Raw genomic sequence first — 18,321 nt, 5'->3', positions numbered from 1 at the left:
CTTAAGTAGATTTTTCACATATCTGTACTTTACTTGAGTATTTATTTACCGACCTCCGGACTCTTAGGGCCTCGCGCTGCCCCCCGACGGCAAACACCGGCGGCGTGTTTGCCTTCGGGGGGCAGCGCGAGGCCCTAAGAGTCCGGAGGTCGGTCGGGCTGCTTGGTCGAGCGGGGTGGAGCAGGCTGGCGGTGATGATCCCTCCGCAGGTGAAACCTTCAGAAACCTTGTTCAGAGTTTAACTTCCTCTAGAGAGTGAAGTTTGATCGTCTTCAGCTACACTCTGGTTGATCAGTGTTCTCAGGCAGACACACGAGGCACTGGTTCATTCTGTTGTGTTGCTTCTTCGTTGTCCCCAGAAGTTCAGATGCACTAGTCCATTACTATTTGAACCTCAGCATCTGGGGTTCAGAATTTGTAAAATTATACAGTATATGTAGATTTTTGTTATAATTAGTAGAAATAAAGCCTGAAGAGAATAATTTTTTTTTTTTTGTGTCTGTATAGACTATAAAAAGCACTTTGCATTTTTAATTTTGGTACTTGTACTTTTACTTTTGATACTTAAGTACATTTAATATGAGCTACTTTAAGACTTTTACTCAAGTCATTTTCTTACGGGTGACTTTTACTTTTACCGGAGTCACTTTCAGGGAAGATATCTGTACTTTTACTCAAGTACTTTATACACCACTGATGGCTAGAGAGTAACATGAGCAACTGTCTCCACCAAGTCTGAAGATGTCTCCCACAGCCTCCCAGTATATCTCCCTCACCCTGCGTCACCATGAAGGTCCCTCTCTCTGTTACATGGAGGTGTTTGCATTCTATTGGACAGTTCAGTGTAAAGTGTGTGTTCATGAATCACATTGTGTCCTCACGTCTGGTGAAACACACAAAGAGTCGGTGTCTCTGTCTGGAGCCTCTGAGTTAGATCTGAACGTCCCTGAGTGAAGACACTACAATGTCCTGTTGGTCCTTTATCTATAACCTGACCTGGGTTCTGCTCAGAGAGAGAAGGAGGATCTGTGGAACCAGACAGGCTCTATTCTCCTGTACAGATAGAATATACACTATATATAATATATAGTGACATATACAGTTATGTGGGATGTCAAAAATTCCTCAACACTGATGATGAAGGTGAGTGAACAGATTATTTCTCCTCAATTCTAATGTTTCTACGATGGCTCTGAATGGACAAGTTTTAATCTGAGCCACTAGATGTCGCTGAACACGACTTAATAGAAAATAACTTAATGTAAATGTCTCAACTTTATAACAACAGAACTTAGGGGAGGTCAGGACCAGGTCTGGACATAAACCTCGGTCGACCATCAGTTGTTCTTTTCTGTACTTCATACGTGTTTTATAAGCGTGTTTCATGCATGTTTTATGCGTGTGTCATACGTGTTTTATAAGCGTGTTTCATGCATGTTTTATGCGTGTGTCATACGTGTTTTATAAGCGTGTTTCATGCATGTTTTATGCGTGTGTCATACATGTTTTATAAGCGTGTTTCATGCATGTTTTATGCGTGTTTCATACATGTTTTATAAGCGTGTTTCATGCATGTTTTATGCGTGTTTCATACATGTTTTATAAGCGTGTTTCATGCATGTTTTATGCGTGTTTCATGCATGTTTTATGCGTGTGTCATACGTGTTTTATGCGTGTGTCATACGTGTTTTATAAGCGTGTTTCATGCATGTTTTATAAGCGTGTTTCATACATGTTTTATAAGCGTGTTTCATGCATGTTTTATAAGCATGTTTCATGCATGTTTTATAAGCGTGTTTCATGCATGTTGTCATACTCCACTCAGGGAACATGTAATCTTCTGTTGTGTTGTTGTCGAGAGGTTTGTGAGCTGTGGCTTTGGGGACAAACTATGTGGATCTTTATCTTGATAAGCTCCACCTCTGTTGACTGTGACCACACCCCCATGACTCAAGAGGTCAAAGTATTGAAAACATCTGTTCTGTTCCAGCTGTTTCAAGTCGTCCTCCTCCTCCTCTTGGCTCCAGCGTTGATCAGCTGCCGTGTCGCAGAATATCCGACTGACTGCAGCCAGATCCATGAAATCGGAGATTACCACCAGAGCGGCTCCTACTCAATCCAGCCTGCAGGAGAGAACCTCCAAGTCGAAGTACGTCCACTTGTGTTTTTATTATTGGACAGAAACATGTTCACCTCTCATACGTAGAATCATTAAAGCAACATGTCACCGATACTGATCAACAGCACCCCCTGCAGCCACATGAGGGGATTGATGCTGTTCAGAATTCTTCATATTTCAAAGTTTCCTGCTGAATCTTGGAGATAAACTCTGGTTGTTAATAACTTCAGAGTGTTTCTAACTGATCTCAGTTCAGCTTCACTCTTCACCTGCAGCTGGTTGTGACAGTTGAAGCTGACTCTCAGTCAGTTCTTCTCACAGGAGATGGAACCCACTCAGTAGAGTCACAGAGAACAGACGTTCAGGGAGAGAAGGAGGAAACTTCCTCATGTTCACACTAAACATCAGACTCACTCTCATCCAGCTGATGTTTCAGGAGGAAATGTTTAAATGAAGCAGATTCGATTCTTGCATGATCACTCGTATCAGATGAATCTCTGGGCTTCTATTGGTCAGTGTCACCTAACGTGATGAAAGTGAAAAAGACGTGAGTGAAACATTTGAATTGATCACATGTACTGATGTGTTGCAGGTGTACTGTCAGATGAGTCCAAACCAATCAGCCTGGACAGTGAGTATTTTTACTGACTTTCAATAAGCGTCAAATCAGTCAGATTCATATTCCACTGTTTACCTGCTCAGGTGATTCAGACCAGGATGGATGGAACCGTCAACTTCTACCGGCCCTGGATTCAGTACAAGGTCGGCTTTGGTTCTGTGAGGGGAGAACACTGGCTCGGTGAGAAGTGGAACCACAGGAACAGCTGAGAACTGTTAATACACAACCCCCTTCAACTGTGTGTGTGTGTGTGTGTGTGTGTGTGTGTGTGTGTGTGTGTGTGTGTGTGTGTGTGTGGTCACAGGTCTGGACAACCTCCACTATCTTACCTCAGGACCCACGAAGTTTGAGTTACAGGTGGACATGGAGGACTTTGAGGGAAATAAAGCGTCCGCGCATTACAGGATGTTCTCCGTCGACTCTGAGTGTAACGGATACAACTTGAGAGTGTCTGGATTCACAGATAAAGGAGCAGGTAAGTGTGTGTGTGTGTGTGTGTGTGTGTGTGTGTGTGTGTGTGTGTGTGTGTGTGTGTGTTGTGGTGTGTGTGTGTGTGTGTGTGTGTGTGTGTAACATTTATCATCTTTCATTCGGAAAATAAAAATGTTTTTGTTCTTTTGTTGAGTCAAAAGAAAACTATTTAAAATCTTTTCCATGGACACTCCTCCTGAGAGACGGCATCGAACCGAGACAGACAGAGACAGACAGAGACAGACAGATAGAGACAGATAGAGACAGACAGACAGAGACAGATAGAGACAGACAGAGACATGTTTCCTTCAGACAAATCCCTCGTTGATTACAGATATTTTCAGTCTATAACACTGTGTCTTCTCTGTGTCCTCTCTGTGTCTTCTCTGTGTCTTCTCTGTGTCTTCTCTGTGTCCTCTCTGTGTCTTCTCTGTGTCTTCTCTGTGTCTCTGTAGGAGACTCCATGATGACACACAATGGCATGAAGTTCTCCACCTTTGACAGAGACCAGGACAGGTGGCCTGAGAACTGTGCCTCAACCTTCTTGGGAGGTTTCTGGTACAACAACTGTCACCAAGCAAACCCTAATGGGGTTTACCGCTGGGGACAGGAGAAGACTCCCTATGCTGTTGGAGTTTCATGGTTCACTTGGAAAAACACCCATGACTACTCTGTGAAGTCCATCGTCATGAAGGTCCGTCCTGTGCAGCCTGAGTAACTTTCCAGGAGCAGCAGCAGACCAGATGTTGATCTGTCTCAACATCTGTCGCTTTCATCAGTCAAAGTCAAAAGAAATCACACGTTTGAACCCTGATGTCAATCATCGCCTGCTGCATGTCCTCAATAAACGAGACGCAAAAAATCTGATGTGACCTGATGTCTTTGTCTCATGTGTCTTTTCATTTGTTTCATGTGTCGTCATATGTCTCATTCATGTGTCTCATGTGTCTTCATGTGTCTTCATGTGTCTTCATGTGTCTCATGTGTCACATGTGTCTTCATGTTTCTTCATGTGTCTCATGTGTCTTCATGTGTCTTCATGTGTCTCATGTGTCTTCATATGTCTCATTCATGTGTCTTCATATGTCATGTGTCTTCATGTGTCTTCATGTGTCTCATGTGTCTTCATGTGTCTTCATGTGTCTCATGTGTCTTCATGTGTCTTCATGTGTCTTCATGTGTCTCATGTCTTCATATGTCTCATTCATATGTCTTCATGTCATGTGTTTCATGTGTCTTCATGTGTCTCATGTGTCTTCATGTGTCTTCATGTGTCTCATGTGTCTTCATGTGTCTCATGTGTCTTCATATGTCTCATTCATGTGTCTTCATATGTCATGTGTCTTCATGTGTCTTCATGTGTCTCATGTGTCTTCATGTGTCTTCATGTGTCTCATGTGTCTTCATGTGTCTTCATGTGTCTTCATGTGTCTCATGTGTCTTCATATGTCTCATTCATGTGTCTTCATATGTCATGTGTCTTCATGTGTCTTCATGTGTCTTCATATGTCATGTGTCTTCATGTGTCTCATGTGTCTTCATGTGTCTTCATGTGTCTCATGTGTCTCATGTGTCTTCATGTGTCTCATGTGTCTTCATGTGTCTCCATGTGTCTTCATGTGTCTTCATGTGTCTTCATGTGTCTCATGTGTCTTCATATGTCTCATTCATGTGTCTTCATATGTCATGTGTTTTCATGTGTCTTCATGTGTCTCATGTGTCTTCATGTGTCTTCATGTGTCTCATGTGTCTTCATATGTCTCATTCATGTGTCTTCATATGTCATGTGTCTTCATGTGTCTTCATGTGTCTCATGTGTCTTCATGTGTCTTCATGTGTCTCATGTGTCTTCATGTGTCTCATGTGTCTCATGTGTCTTCATATGTCTCATTCATGTGTCTTCATATGTCATGTGTCTTCATGTGTCTTCATGTGTCTTCATATGTCATGTGTCTTCATGTGTCTCATGTGTCTTCATGTGTCTTCATGTGTCTCATGTGTCTCATGTGTCTTCATGTGTCTCATGTGTCTTCATGTGTCTCCATGTGTCTCATGTGTCTTCATGTGTCTCATATGTCTCATGTGTCTTCATTTGTCTTCATGTGTCTCATGTGTCCCATGTGTCTTCATGTGTCTTCATGTGTCTTATGTGTCGTCATATGTCTCATTCACGTTTCTCACGTGTCTTCCTGTGTCTCACGTGTCTTCAGGTGTCTCACGTGTCTCACGTGTATTCATGTGTCTCACGTGTCTTCATTTGTCTCATGTGTCTCACTTGTCTCATGTGTCTCACGTGTCTCACATGTCTCATGTGTCTCATGTGTCTCACGTGTCTCATGTGTCTCATGTGTCTTCATGTGTCTCCATGTGTCTCATGTGTCTTCATGTGTCTCATATGTCTCATGTTCTTCATGTGTCTCACGTGTCTTCAGGTGTCTCACGTGTCTCACGTGTATTCATGTGTCTCACGTGTCTTCATTTGTCTCATGTGTCTCACTTGTCTCATGTGTCTCACGTGTCTCACATGTCTCATGTGTCTCATGTGTCTCACGTGTCTCATTGTATCTCATGTGTCGCATGTGTCTCATGTGTCTCATTCTCACGTGTCTCACGTGTCTCACGTGTCTCATGTGTCTCACGTGTCTTCATGTGTCTCACATGTTTTCATGTGTCTCACGTGTCTCACGTGTCTCATGTGTCTCACGTGTCTCATGTGTCTCATGTGTCTCACGTGTCTCATGTATCTCATGTGTCTCATGTGTCTCATGTGTCTCATTCTCACGTGTCTCACGTGTCTCACGTGTCTCTGTGTCTCACATGTCTAATGTGTCTCATGTGTCTCATGTGTCTCATGTGTCTCCATGTGTCTCATGTGTCTCACGTGTCTCACGTGTCTTATGTGTCTCACGTGTCTTCATGTGTCTCACGTGTTTTCATGTGTCTCATGTGTCTCCATGTGTCTCACGTGTCTCATGTGTCTCATGTGTCTCACGTGTCTTCATGTGTCTCACCTGTCTCCATGTGTCTCATGTGTCTCATGTGTCTTCATGTGTCTTCATGTGTCTCATGTGTCTCATGTGTCTTAATGTTTCTCATGTGTCTTCATGTGTCTCCATGTGTCTCATGTGTCTTCATGTGTCTCATATGTCTCATGTGTCTTCATTTGTCTTCATGTGTCTCATGTGTCTCATGTGTCTTCATGTGTCTCACCTGTCTCCATGTGTCTCATGTGTCTCATGTGTCTCATGTGTCTTCATGTGTCTCATGTGTCTCATGTGTCTTCATATGTCTCATTCACGTGTCTCATGTATCTCATGTGTCTCATGTGTCTCATGTGGTCTCATTCTCACGTGTCTCACGTGTCTCACGTGGTCTCATGTGTCTCATGTGTCTTCATGTGTCTCACATGTTTTCATGTGTCTTCATGTGTCTTCATGTGTCTCATGTGTCTCATGTGTCTCACGTGTCTCATGTATCTCATGTGTCTCATGTGTCTCATGTGTCTCATTCTCACGTGTCTCCACGTGTCTCACGTGTCTCATGTGTCTCACGTGTCTAATGTGTCTCATGTGTCTCATGTGTCTCCATGTGTCTCATGTGTCTCACGTGTCTCACGTGTCTCACCTGTCTCCATGTGTCTCATGTGTCTCATGTGTCTTCATGTGTCTTCATGTGTCTCATGTGTCTCATGTGTCTTAATGTTTCTCATGTGTCTTCATGTGTCTCCATGTGTCTCATGTGTCTCATGTGTCTCATGTGTCTTCATTTGTCTTCATGTGTCTCATGTGTCTCATGTGTCTTCATGTGTCTCACCTGTCTCCATGTGTCTCATGTGTCTCATGTGTCTCATGTGTCTTCATGTGTCTCATGTGTCTCATGTGTCTTCATGTGTCTCACCTGTCTCCATGTGTCTCATGTGTCTCATGTGTCTCACGTGTCTTCATGTGTCTCACCTGTCTCCATGTTACTCATGTGTCTCATGTGTCTCATGTGTCTTCATGTGTCTCATGTGTCTTCATATGTCTCATTCATGTGTCTTCATATGTCATGTGTCTTCATGTGTCTTCATGTGTCTCATGTGTCTTCATGTGTCTTCATGTGTCTCATGTGTCTTCATGTGTCTTCATGTGTCTCATGTGTCTTCATATGTCTCATTCATGTGTCTTCATATGTCATGTGTTTTCATGTGTCTTCATGTGTCTCATGTGTCTTCATGTGTCTTCATGTGTCTCATGTGTCTTCATGTGTCTCATGTGTCTTCATATGTCTCATTCATGTGTCTTCATATGTCATGTGTCTTCATGTGTCTTCATGTGTCTCATGTGTCTTCATGTGTCTCATGTGTCTTCATGTGTCTCATGTGTCTTCATGTGTCTTCATGTGTCTTCATGTGTCTCATGTGTCTTCATATGTCTCATTCATGTGTCTTCATATGTCATGTGTCTTCATGTGTCTTCATGTGTCTTCATATGTCATGTGTCTTCATGTGTCTCATGTGTCTTCATGTGTCTTCATGTGTCTCATGTGTCTCATGTGTCTTAATGTTTCTCATGTGTCTTCATGTGTCTCCATGTGTCTCATGTGTCTTCATGTGTCTCATATGTCTCATGTGTCTTCATTTGTCTTCATGTGTCTCATGTGTCCCATGTGTCTTCATGTGTCTTCATGTGTCTTATGTGTCTTCATATGTCTTCATGTGTCTTCATGTGTCTCATGTGTCTTCAGGTGTCTCACGTGTCTCACGTGTATTCATGTGTCTCACGTGTCTCACGTGTCTCATGTATCTCATGTGTCTCATGTGTCTCATGTGTCTCATTCTCACGTGTCTCACGTGTCTCACGTGTCTCATGTGTCTCACGTGTCTAATGTGTCTCATGTGTCTCATGTGTCTCCATGTGTCTCATGTGTCTCACGTGTCTCACGTGTCTCACCTGTCTCCATGTGTCTCATGTGTCTCATGTGTCTTCATGTGTCTTCATGTGTCTCATGTGTCTCATGTGTCTTAATGTTTCTCATGTGTCTTCATGTGTCTCCATGTGTCTCATGTGTCTTCATGTGTCTCATATGTCTCATGTGTCTTCATTTGTCTTCATGTGTCTCATGTGTCTCATGTGTCTTCATGTGTCTCACCTGTCTCCATGTGTCTCATGTGTCTCATGTGTCTCATGTGTCTTCATGTGTCTCATGTGTCTCATGTGTCTTCATGTGTCTCACCTGTCTCCATGTGTCTCATGTGTCTCATGTGTCTCACGTGTCTTCATGTGTCTCACCTGTCTCCATGTTACTCATGTGTCTCATGTGTCTCATGTGTCTTCATGTGTCTCATGTGTCTTCATATGTCTCATTCATGTGTCTTCATATGTCATGTGTCTTCATGTGTCTTCATGTGTCTCATGTGTCTTCATGTGTCTTCATGTGTCTCATGTGTCTTCATGTGTCTTCATGTGTCTCATGTGTCTTCATATGTCTCATTCATGTGTCTCATGTGTCTCATGTGTCTTCATGTGTCTCATGTGTCTTCATGTGTCTTCATGTGTCTCATGTGTCTTCATGTGTCTCATGTGTCTTCATATGTCTCATTCATGTGTCTTCATGTGTCTCATGTGTCTTCATGTGTCTTCATGTGTCTCATGTGTCTTCATGTGTCTTCATGTGTCTTCATGTGTCTCATGTGTCTTCATATGTCTCATTCATGTGTCTTCATATGTCATGTGTCTTCATGTGTCTTCATGTGTCTTCATATGTCATGTGTCTTCATGTGTCTCATGTGTCTTCATGTGTCTCACCTGTCTCCATGTGTCTCATGTGTCTCATGTGTCTTAATGTTTCTCATGTGTCTTCATGTGTCTCCATGTGTCTCATGTGTCTTCATGTGTCTCATATGTCTCATGTGTCTTCATTTGTCTTCATGTGTCTCATGTGTCCCATGTGTCTTCATGTGTCTTCATGTGTCTTATGTGTCGTCATATGTCTCATTCACGTTTCTCACGTGTCTTCATGTGTCTCATGTGTCTTCAGGTGTCTCACGTGTCTCACGTGTATTCATGTGTCTCACGTGTCTTCATTTGTCTCATGTGTCTCACTTGTCTCATGTGTCTCACGTGTCTCACATGTCTCATGTGTCTCATGTGTCTCACGTGTCTCATGTGTCTCATGTGTCTTCATGTGTCTCCATGTGTCTCATGTGTCTTCATGTGTCTCACGTGTCTTCATGTGTCTTCATGTGTCTCACGTGTCTTCAGGTGTCTCACGTGTCTCACGTGTATTCATGTGTCTCACGTGTCTTCATTTGTCTCATGTGTCTCACTTGTCTCATGTGTCTCACGTGTCTCACATGTCTCATGTGTCTCATGTGTCTCACGTGTCTCATGTATCTCATGTGTCTCATGTGTCTCATGTGTCTCATTCTCACGTGTCTCACGTGTCTCACGTGTCTCATGTGTCTCACGTGTCTTCATGTGTCTCACATGTTTTCATGTGTCTCACGTGTCTCACGTGTCTCATGTGTCTCACGTGTCTCATGTGTCTCATGTGTCTCACGTGTCTCATGTATCTCATGTGTCTCATGTGTCTCATGTGTCTCATTCTCACGTGTCTCACGTGTCTCACGTGTCTCATGTGTCTCACGTGTCTCATGTGTCTCCATGTGTCTCATGTGTCCCATGTGTCTTCATGTGTCTTCATGTGTCTTATGTGTCGTCATATGTCTCATTCACGTTTCTCACGTGTCTTCATGTGTCTCACGTGTCTTCAGGTGTCTCACGTGTCTCACGTGTATTCATGTGTCTCACGTGTCTTCATGTGTCTCACGTGTCTTCAGGTGTCTCACGTGTCTCACGTGTATTCATGTGTCTCACGTGTCTTCATTTGTCTCATGTGTCTCACTTGTCTCATGTGTCTCACGTGTCTCACATGTCTCATGTGTCTCATGTGTCTCACGTGTCTCATGTGTCTCATGTGTCTTCATGTGTCTCCATGTGTCTCATGTGTCTTCATGTGTCTCATATGTCTCATGTGTCTTCATGTGTCTCACGTGTCTTCAGGTGTCTCACGTGTCTCACGTGTATTCATGTGTCTCACGTGTCTTCATTTGTCTCATGTGTCTCACTTGTCTCATGTGTCTCACCTGTCTCACATGTCTCATGTGTCTCATGTGTCTCACGTGTCTCATGTATCTCATGTGTCTCATGTGTCTCATGTGTCTCATTCTCACGTGTCTCACGTGTCTCACGTGTCTCATGTGTCTCACGTGTCTTCATGTGTCTCACATGTTTTCATGTGTTTCACGTGTCTCACGTGTCTCATGTGTCTCACGTGTCTCATGTGTCTCATGTGTCTCATGTGTCTCATTCTCACGTGTCTCACGTGTCTCACGTGTCTCACATGTCTCATGTGTCTCCATGTGTCTCATGTGTCTCACGTGTCTTCATGTGTCTCATATGTCTCATGTGTCTTCATGTGTCTCACGTGTCTTCAGGTGTCTCACGTGTCTCACGTGTATTCATGTGTCTCACGTGTCTCATGTGTCTCACGTGTCTTCATGTGTCTCACATGTTTTCATGTGTCTCACGTGTCTCACGTGTCTCATGTGTCTCACGTGTCTCATGTGTCTCATGTGTCTCATGTGTCTCATTCTCACGTGTCTCACGTGTCTCACGTGTCTCATGTGTCTCACGTGTCTTCATGTGTCTCACATGTTTTCATGTGTCTCACGTGTCTCACGTGTCTCATGTGTCTCACGTGTCTCATGTGTCTCACGTGTCTCACGTGTCTCATGTGTCTCACGTGTCTTCATGTGTCTCACATGTTTTCATGTGTCTCACGTGTCTCACGTGTCTCATGTGTCTCACGTGTCTCATGTGTCTCATGTGTCTCACGTGTCTCATGTATCTCATGTGTCTCATGTGTCTCATGTGTCTCATTCTCACGTGTCTCACGTGTCTCACGTGTCTCATGTGTCTCCATGTGTCTCATGTGTCTCACGTGTCTCACGTGTCTTATGTGTCTCACGTGTCTTCATGTGTCTCACGTGTTTTCATGTGTCTCATGTGTCTCCATGTGTCTCACGTGTCTCATGTGTCTCATGTGTCTCACGTGTCTTCATGTGTCTCACCTGTCTCCATGTGTCTCATGTGTCTCATGTGTCTCACGTGTCTCATGTGTCTCATGTGTCTCACAGGTCTCACGTGTCTCACGGGTCTTCGTGTGTCTCACGGGTCTTCATGTGTCTCATATGTCTCATGTGTCTTCATGTGTCTCACGTGTCTTCAGGTGTCTCACGTGTCTCACGTGTATTCATGTGTCTCACGTGTCTTCATTTGTCTCATGTGTCTCACTTGTCTCATGTGTCTCACGTGTCTCACATGTCTCATGTGTCTCATGTGTCTCACGTGTCTCATGTATCTCATGTGTCTCATGTGTCTCATGTGTCTCATTCTCACGTGTCTCACGTGTCTCACGTGTCTCATGTGTCTCACGTGTCTTCATGTGTCTCACATGTTTTCATGTGTCTCACGTGTCTCACGTATCTCATGTGTCTCACGTGTCTCATGTGTCTCATGTGTCTCATGTGTCTCATGTATCTCATGTGTCTCATGTGTCTCATGTGTCTCACGTGTCTCATGTATCTCATGTGTCTCATGTGTCTCATGTGTCTCATTCTCACGTGTCTCACGTGTCTCACGTGTCTCATGTGTCTCACGTGTCTCATGTGTCTCCATGTGTCTCATGTGTCCCATGTGTCTTCATGTGTCTTCATGTGTCTTATGTGTCGTCATATGTCTCATTCACGTTTCTCACGTGTCTTCATGTGTCTCACGTGTCTTCAGGTGTCTCACGTGTCTCACGTGTATTCATGTGTCTCACGTGTCTTCATTTGTCTCATGTGTCTCACTTGTCTCATGTGTCTCACGTGTCTCACATGTCTCATGTGTCTCATGTGTCTCACGTGTCTCATGTGTCTTCATGTGTCTCCATGTGTCTCATGTGTCTTCATGTGTCTCATATGTCTCATGTGTCTTCATGTGTCTCATTCTCACGTGTCTCACGTGTCTCATGTGTCTCACGTGTCTTCATGTGTCTCATGTGTCTCACTTGTCTCATGTGTCTCACCTGTCTCACATGTCTCATGTGTCTTATGTGTCTCACGTGTCTCATGTATCTCATGTGTCTCATGTGTCTCATGTGTCTCATTCTCACGTGTCTCACGTGTCTCACGTGTCTCATGTGTCTCACGTGTCTTCATGTGTCTCACATGTTTTCATGTGTCTCACGTGTCTCACGTGTCTCATGTGTCCCATGTGTCTTCATGTGTCTTCATGTGTCTTATGTGTCGTCATGTATCTCATGTGTCTCATGTGTCTCATGTGTCTCATTCTCACGTGTCTCACGTGTCTCACGTGTCTCATGTGTCTCACGTGTCTCATGTGTCTCCATGTGTCTCATGTGTCCCATGTGTCTTCATGTGTCTTCATGTGTCTCATGTGTCTCCATGTGTCTCACGTGTCTCATGTGTCTCATGTGTCTCACGTGTCTTCATGTGTCTCACCTGTCTCCATGTGTCTCATGTGTCTCATGTGTCTCACGTGTCTCATGTGTCTCATGTGTCTCACAGGTCTCACGTGTCTCACGGGTCTTCGTGTGTCCACGTGTCTTCATGTGTCTCACCTGTCTCCATGTGTCTCATGTGTCTCACGTGTCTCACTTGTCTCATGTGTCTCATGTGTCTTACGGGTCTTCATGTGTCTCATGTGTCTCATGTGTCTCACGTGTCTCATGTGTCTCATGTGTCTCACGGGTCTTCGTGTGTCTCACGGGTCTTCATGTGTCTAACATGTCCTCACGTGTCTCACGTGTCTCATGTGTCTCACGTGTCTCATGTGTCCTCACGTGTCTCACGGGTCTCACGTGTCTCATGTGTCTCACGTGTCTCATGTGTCTCATGTGTCTCACGGGTCTTCGTGTGTCTCACGGGTTCTTCATGTGTCTAACCTGTCTCATGTGTCTCACGTGTCTCACGGGTCTCACGTGTCCTCAAGTGTCTCACGTGTCCTCATGTGTCTCAAGTGTCTCACGTGTCCTCATGTATCTCATGTGTCTCATGTGTCTCATGTGTCTCATTCTCAAGTGTCTCACGTGTCTCACGTGTCTCATGTGTCTCCATGTGTCTCATGTGTCTCACGTGTCTCACGTGTCTTATGTGTCTCACGTGTCTTCATGTGTCTCACGTGTTTTCATGTGTCTCATGTGTCTCCATGTGTCTCACGTGTCTCATGTGTCTCATGTGTCTCACGTGTCTTCATGTGTCTCACCTGTCTCCATGTGTCTCATGTGTCTCATGTGTCTCACGTGTCTCATGTGTCTCATGTGTCTCACAGGTCTCACGTGTCTCACGGGTCTATCGTGTGTCTCACGGGTCTTCATGTGTCTCACGTGTCTCATGTGTCTCACGTGTCTCACTTGTCTCATGTGTCTCATGTGTCTTACGGGTCTTCATGTGTCTCATGGTGTCTCATGTGTCTCACGTGTCTCACTTGTCTCATGTGTCTCATGTGTCTCACGGGTCTTCGTGTGTCTCACGGGTCTTCATGTGTCTAACCTGTCTCACGTGTCTCACGTGTCTCATGTGTCTCACGGGTCTCATGTGTCTCACGTGTCTCACGGGTCTCACGTGTCTCATGTGTCTCACGTGTCTCATGTGTCTCATGTGTCTCACGGGTCTTCGTGTGTCTCAAGTGTCTCACGTGTCTCATGTGTCTCACGTGTCTCACGGGTCTCACGTGTCTCAAGTGTCTCACGTGTCTCATGTGTCTCAAGTGTCTCACGTGTCTCATGTGTCTCACGTGTCTCACGTGTCTCAAGTGTCTCACGTGTCTCACGTGTCTCATGTGTCTCACGTGTCTCAAGTGTCTCATGTGTCTCACGTGTCTCATGTGTCTCACGTGTCTCATGTGTCTCATGTGTCTCAACGGGTCTCATGTGTCTCACGTGTCCTCATGTGTCTCACGTGTCTCACGTGTCTCATGTGTCTCACGTGTCTCAAGTGTCTCATGTGTCTCACGTGTCTCATGTGTCTCACGTGTCTCATGTGTCTCATGTGTCTCACGGGTCTCATGTGTCTCACGTGTCTCACGTGTCTCATGTGTCTCATGTGTCTCACGGGTCTCATGTGTCTCATGTGTCTCACGTGTCTCATGTGTCTCATGTGTCTCAAGTGTCTCACGTGTCTCATGTGTCTCATGTGTCTCATGTGTCTCACGTGTCTCATGTGTCCTCATGTGTCCTCACGTGTCTCACGTGTCTCATGTGTCTCACGTGTCTCATGTGTCTCATGTGTCTCACGTGTCCTCATGTGTCTCACGTGTCTCATGTGTCTCACGGGTCTTCATGTGTCTCATGTGTCTCACGGGTCCTCATGTGTCTCACGTGTCTCACGTGTCTCATGTGTCTCACGTGTCTCACGGGTCTCACGTGTCTCATGTGTCTCACGTGTCTCATGTGTCTCATGTGTCTCATGTGTCTCATGTGTCTCATGTGTCTCACAGGTCTCACGTGTCTCACGGGTCTTCGTGTGTCTCACGGGTCTTCATGTGTCTCACGTGTCTCATGTGTCTTCATGTGTCTCATGTGTCTCATGTGTCTTCATGTGTCTCATGTGTCTCACGTGTCTCACGTGTATTCATGTGTCTCACGTGTCTTCATTTGTCTCATGTGTCTCACTTGTCTCATGTGTCTCACGTGTCTCACATGTCTCATGTGTCTCATGTGTCTCACGTGTCTCATGTATCTCATGTGTCTCATGTGTCTCATGTGTCTCATTCTCACGTGTCTCACGTGTCTCACGTGTCTCATGTGTCTCACGTGTCTTCATGTGTCTCACATGTTTTCATGTGTCTCACGTGTCTCACGTATCTCATGTGTCTCACGTGTCTCATGTGTCTCATGTGTCTCATGTGTCTCATGTATCTCATGTGTCTCATGTGTCTCATGTGTCTCACGTGTCTCATGTATCTCATGTGTCTCATGTGTCTCATGTGTCTCATTCTCACGTGTCTCACGTGTCTCACGTGTCTCATGTGTCTCACGTGTCTCATGTGTCTCCATGTGTCTCATGTGTCCCATGTGTCTTCATGTGTCTTCATGTGTCTTATGTGTCGTCATATGTCTCATTCACGTTTCTCACGTGTCTTCATGTGTCTCACGTGTCTTCAGGTGTCTCACGTGTCTCACGTGTATTCATGTGTCTCACGTGTCTTCATTTGTCTCATGTGTCTCACGTGTCTCATGTGTCTCACGTGTCTCACATGTCTCATGTGTCTCATGTGTCTCACGTGTCTCATGTGTCTTCATGTGTCTCCATGTGTCTCATGTGTCTTCATGTGTCTCATATGTCTCATGTGTCTTCATGTGTCTCACGTGTCTTCAGGTGTCTCACGTGTCTCACGTGTATTCATGTGTCTCACGTGTCTTCATTTGTCTCATGTGTCTCACTTGTCTCATGTGTCTCACCTGTCTCACATGTCTCATGTGTCTCATGTGTCTCACGTGTCTCATGTATCTCATGTGTCTCATGTGTCTCATGTGTCTCATTCTCACGTGTCTCACGTGTCTCACGTGTCTCATGTGTCTCACGTGTCTTCATGTGTCTCATGTGTCTCATGTGTCTTCATGTGTCTCACGTGTCTCATGTGTCTCACGTGTCTCACGTGTCTCATGTGTCTCACGTGTCTCATGTGTCTCATGTGTCTCATTCTCACGTGTCTCACGTGTCTCACGTGTCTCATGTGTCTCACGTGTCTCATGTGTCTCCATGTGTCTCATGTGTCTCACGTGTCTCACGTGTCTTATGTGTCTCACGTGTCTTCATGTGTCTCACGTGTTTTCATGTGTCTCATGTGTCTCCATGTGTCTCACGTGTCTCATGTGTCTCATGTGTCTCACGTGTCTTCATGTGTCTCACCTGTCTCCATGTGTCTCATGTGTCTCATGTGTCTCACGTGTCTCATGTGTCTCATGTGTCTCACAGGTCTCACGTGTCTCACGGGTCTTCGTGTGTCTCACGGGTCTTCATGTGTCTCACGTGTCTCATGTGTCTCACGTGTCTCACTTGTCTCATGTGTCTCATGTGTCTTACGGGTCTTCATGTGTCTCATGTGTCTCATGTGTCTCACGTGTCTCACTTGTCTCATGTGTCTCATGTGTCTCACGGGTCTTCGTGTGTCTCACGGGTCTTCATGTGTCTAACCTGTCTCACGTGTCTCACGTGTCTCATGTGTCTCACGGGTCTCATGTGTCTCACGTGTCTCACGGGTCTCACGTGTCTCATGTGTCTCACGTGTCTCATGTGTCTCATGTGTCTCACGGGTCTTCGTGTGTCTCACGGGTCTTCATGTGTCTAACCTGTCTCATGTGTCTCACGTGTCTCACGGGTCTCACGTGTCTCAAGTGTCTCACGTGTCTCATGTGTCTCAAGTGTCTCACGTGTCTCATGTGTCTCACGTGTCTCACGTGTCTCAAGTGTCTCACGTGTCTCACGTGTCTCATGTGTCTCACGTGTCTCAAGTGTCTCATGTGTCTCACGTGTCTCATGTGTCTCACGTGTCTCATGTGTCTCATGTGTCTCACGGGTCTCATGTGTCTCACGTGTCTCATGTGTCTCACGTGTCTCACGTGTCTCATGTGTCTCACGTGTCTCAAGTGTCTCACGGGTCTCACGTGTCTCATGTGTCTCACGTGTCTCACGTGTCTCATGTGTCTCACGGGTCTCATGTGTCTCATGTGTCTCACGTGTCTCATGTGTCTCATGTGTCTCAAGTGTCTCACGTGTCTCATGTGTCTCATGTGTCTCATGTGTCTCACGTGTCTCATGTGTCTCATGTGTCTCACGTGTCTCATGTGTCTCACGTGTCTCATGTGTCTCATGTGTCTCACGTGTCTCATGTGTCTCACGTGTCTCATGTGTCTCACGGGTCTTCATGTGTCTCATGTGTCTCACGGGTCTCATGTGTCTCACGTGTCTCACGTGTCTCATGTGTCTCACGTGTCTCACGGGTCTCACGTGTCTCATGTGTCTCACGTGTCTCACGTGTCTCATGTGTCTCATGTGTCTCATGTGTCTCACGTGTCTCATGTGTCTCACGTGTCTCACGGGTCTCACGGGTCTCACGTGTCTCATGTGTCTCACGTGTCTCATGTGTCTCACGTGTCTCACGTGTCTCATGTGTCTCACGTGTCTCATGTGTCTCACGTGTCTCATGTGTCTCACGGGTCTCATGTGTCTCACGGGTCTTCATGTGTCTCACGTGTCTCATGTGTCTCACGGGTCTCATGTGTCTCACGTGTCTCACGTGTCTCATGTGTCTCATGTGTCTCACGGGTCTCACGTGTCTCATGTGTCTCACGTGTCTCACGTGTCTCATGTGTCTCAAGTGTCTCACGTGTCTCACGTGTCTCACGTGTCTCATGTGTCTCATGTGTCTCACGGGTCTCACGTGTCTCATGTGTCTCACGTGTCTCACGTGTCTCATGTGTCTCAAGTGTCTCACGTGTCTTACGTGTCTCATGTGTCTCACGTGTCTCATGTGTCTCACGTGTCTCATGTGTCTCACGTGTCTCCATACACTCCACGATCCCTCCTGCTCAGACTCTGTAAATGACGTCAGTGTCCATCACTGATCGTACTAAACGTACAAATTGTGAAATAAAACAGACGAGCTTCTGTTTCTTCAGATTCTTTATTTCAGGAAGATTTTGAATCGTGAAATTTATCAATAAGTTTCCTTTCATATGAAAACTGTCGTCACGGATTCTCACTGATTCAAACTCATGAGTCAATTACTGATCAAAACAAAGGTAGAATAAGTGTCTGGATCTTTCTTCTTCTTCTTCCTGGTATAAAAATAAGATCTAAGTGCTTCAGCACTTTAATACTGTCTCTGCTTCAGCGTGTTCACAGCTCAGGTGTCAGCGCACGTCATCACGTGCACAACTCTCCAGAAACATTTCAACAAACAAGAATCAAATCATCAGCTGCTGCTTTTAACGCTAGATTCATTTAATCATAAAACACCAAGTCATACTCAGAGTGCGTCTGTCTTTGTGTCTCTGCTTCTTG

At 45.3% G+C, this 18,321-nt stretch overlaps 1 protein-coding gene across 5 annotated transcripts in view; it reads left to right on the top strand.

Moving 5' to 3' along the window:
• The window catches only part of LOC117752826 (microfibril-associated glycoprotein 4-like), a 4,828-nt gene extending 742 nt beyond the window's left edge, over window positions 1-4,086 (top strand). For 3 of the 5 annotated variants that reach the window (XM_034570494.1, XM_034570492.1, XM_034570493.1), the window contains exons 3-7: window positions 1,991-2,149; window positions 2,712-2,750; window positions 2,822-2,918; window positions 3,043-3,213; window positions 3,665-4,086. In XM_034570494.1, the coding sequence (XP_034426385.1) occupies window positions 1,991-2,149; window positions 2,712-2,750; window positions 2,822-2,918; window positions 3,043-3,213; window positions 3,665-3,927 (729 nt within the window). In that variant the 3' untranslated portion in view covers window positions 3,928-4,086. The remainder of the gene's footprint in view (window positions 1-1,990; window positions 2,150-2,711; window positions 2,751-2,821; window positions 2,919-3,042; window positions 3,214-3,664) is intronic. The other 2 variants (XM_034570496.1, XM_034570495.1) reach the window with 1 other exon arrangement.
• Window positions 4,087-18,321: the final 14,235 nt, after the last annotated feature.

Source organism: Hippoglossus hippoglossus, chromosome 19 (assembly GCF_009819705.1).
Source record: "Hippoglossus hippoglossus isolate fHipHip1 chromosome 19, fHipHip1.pri, whole genome shotgun sequence".
Taxonomy (NCBI): Eukaryota; Metazoa; Chordata; class Actinopteri; order Pleuronectiformes; family Pleuronectidae; genus Hippoglossus; species Hippoglossus hippoglossus.
The sequence above is the reverse complement of the archived record's forward strand: the minus strand, read 5'-3'. Positions and strand labels throughout refer to the sequence as shown.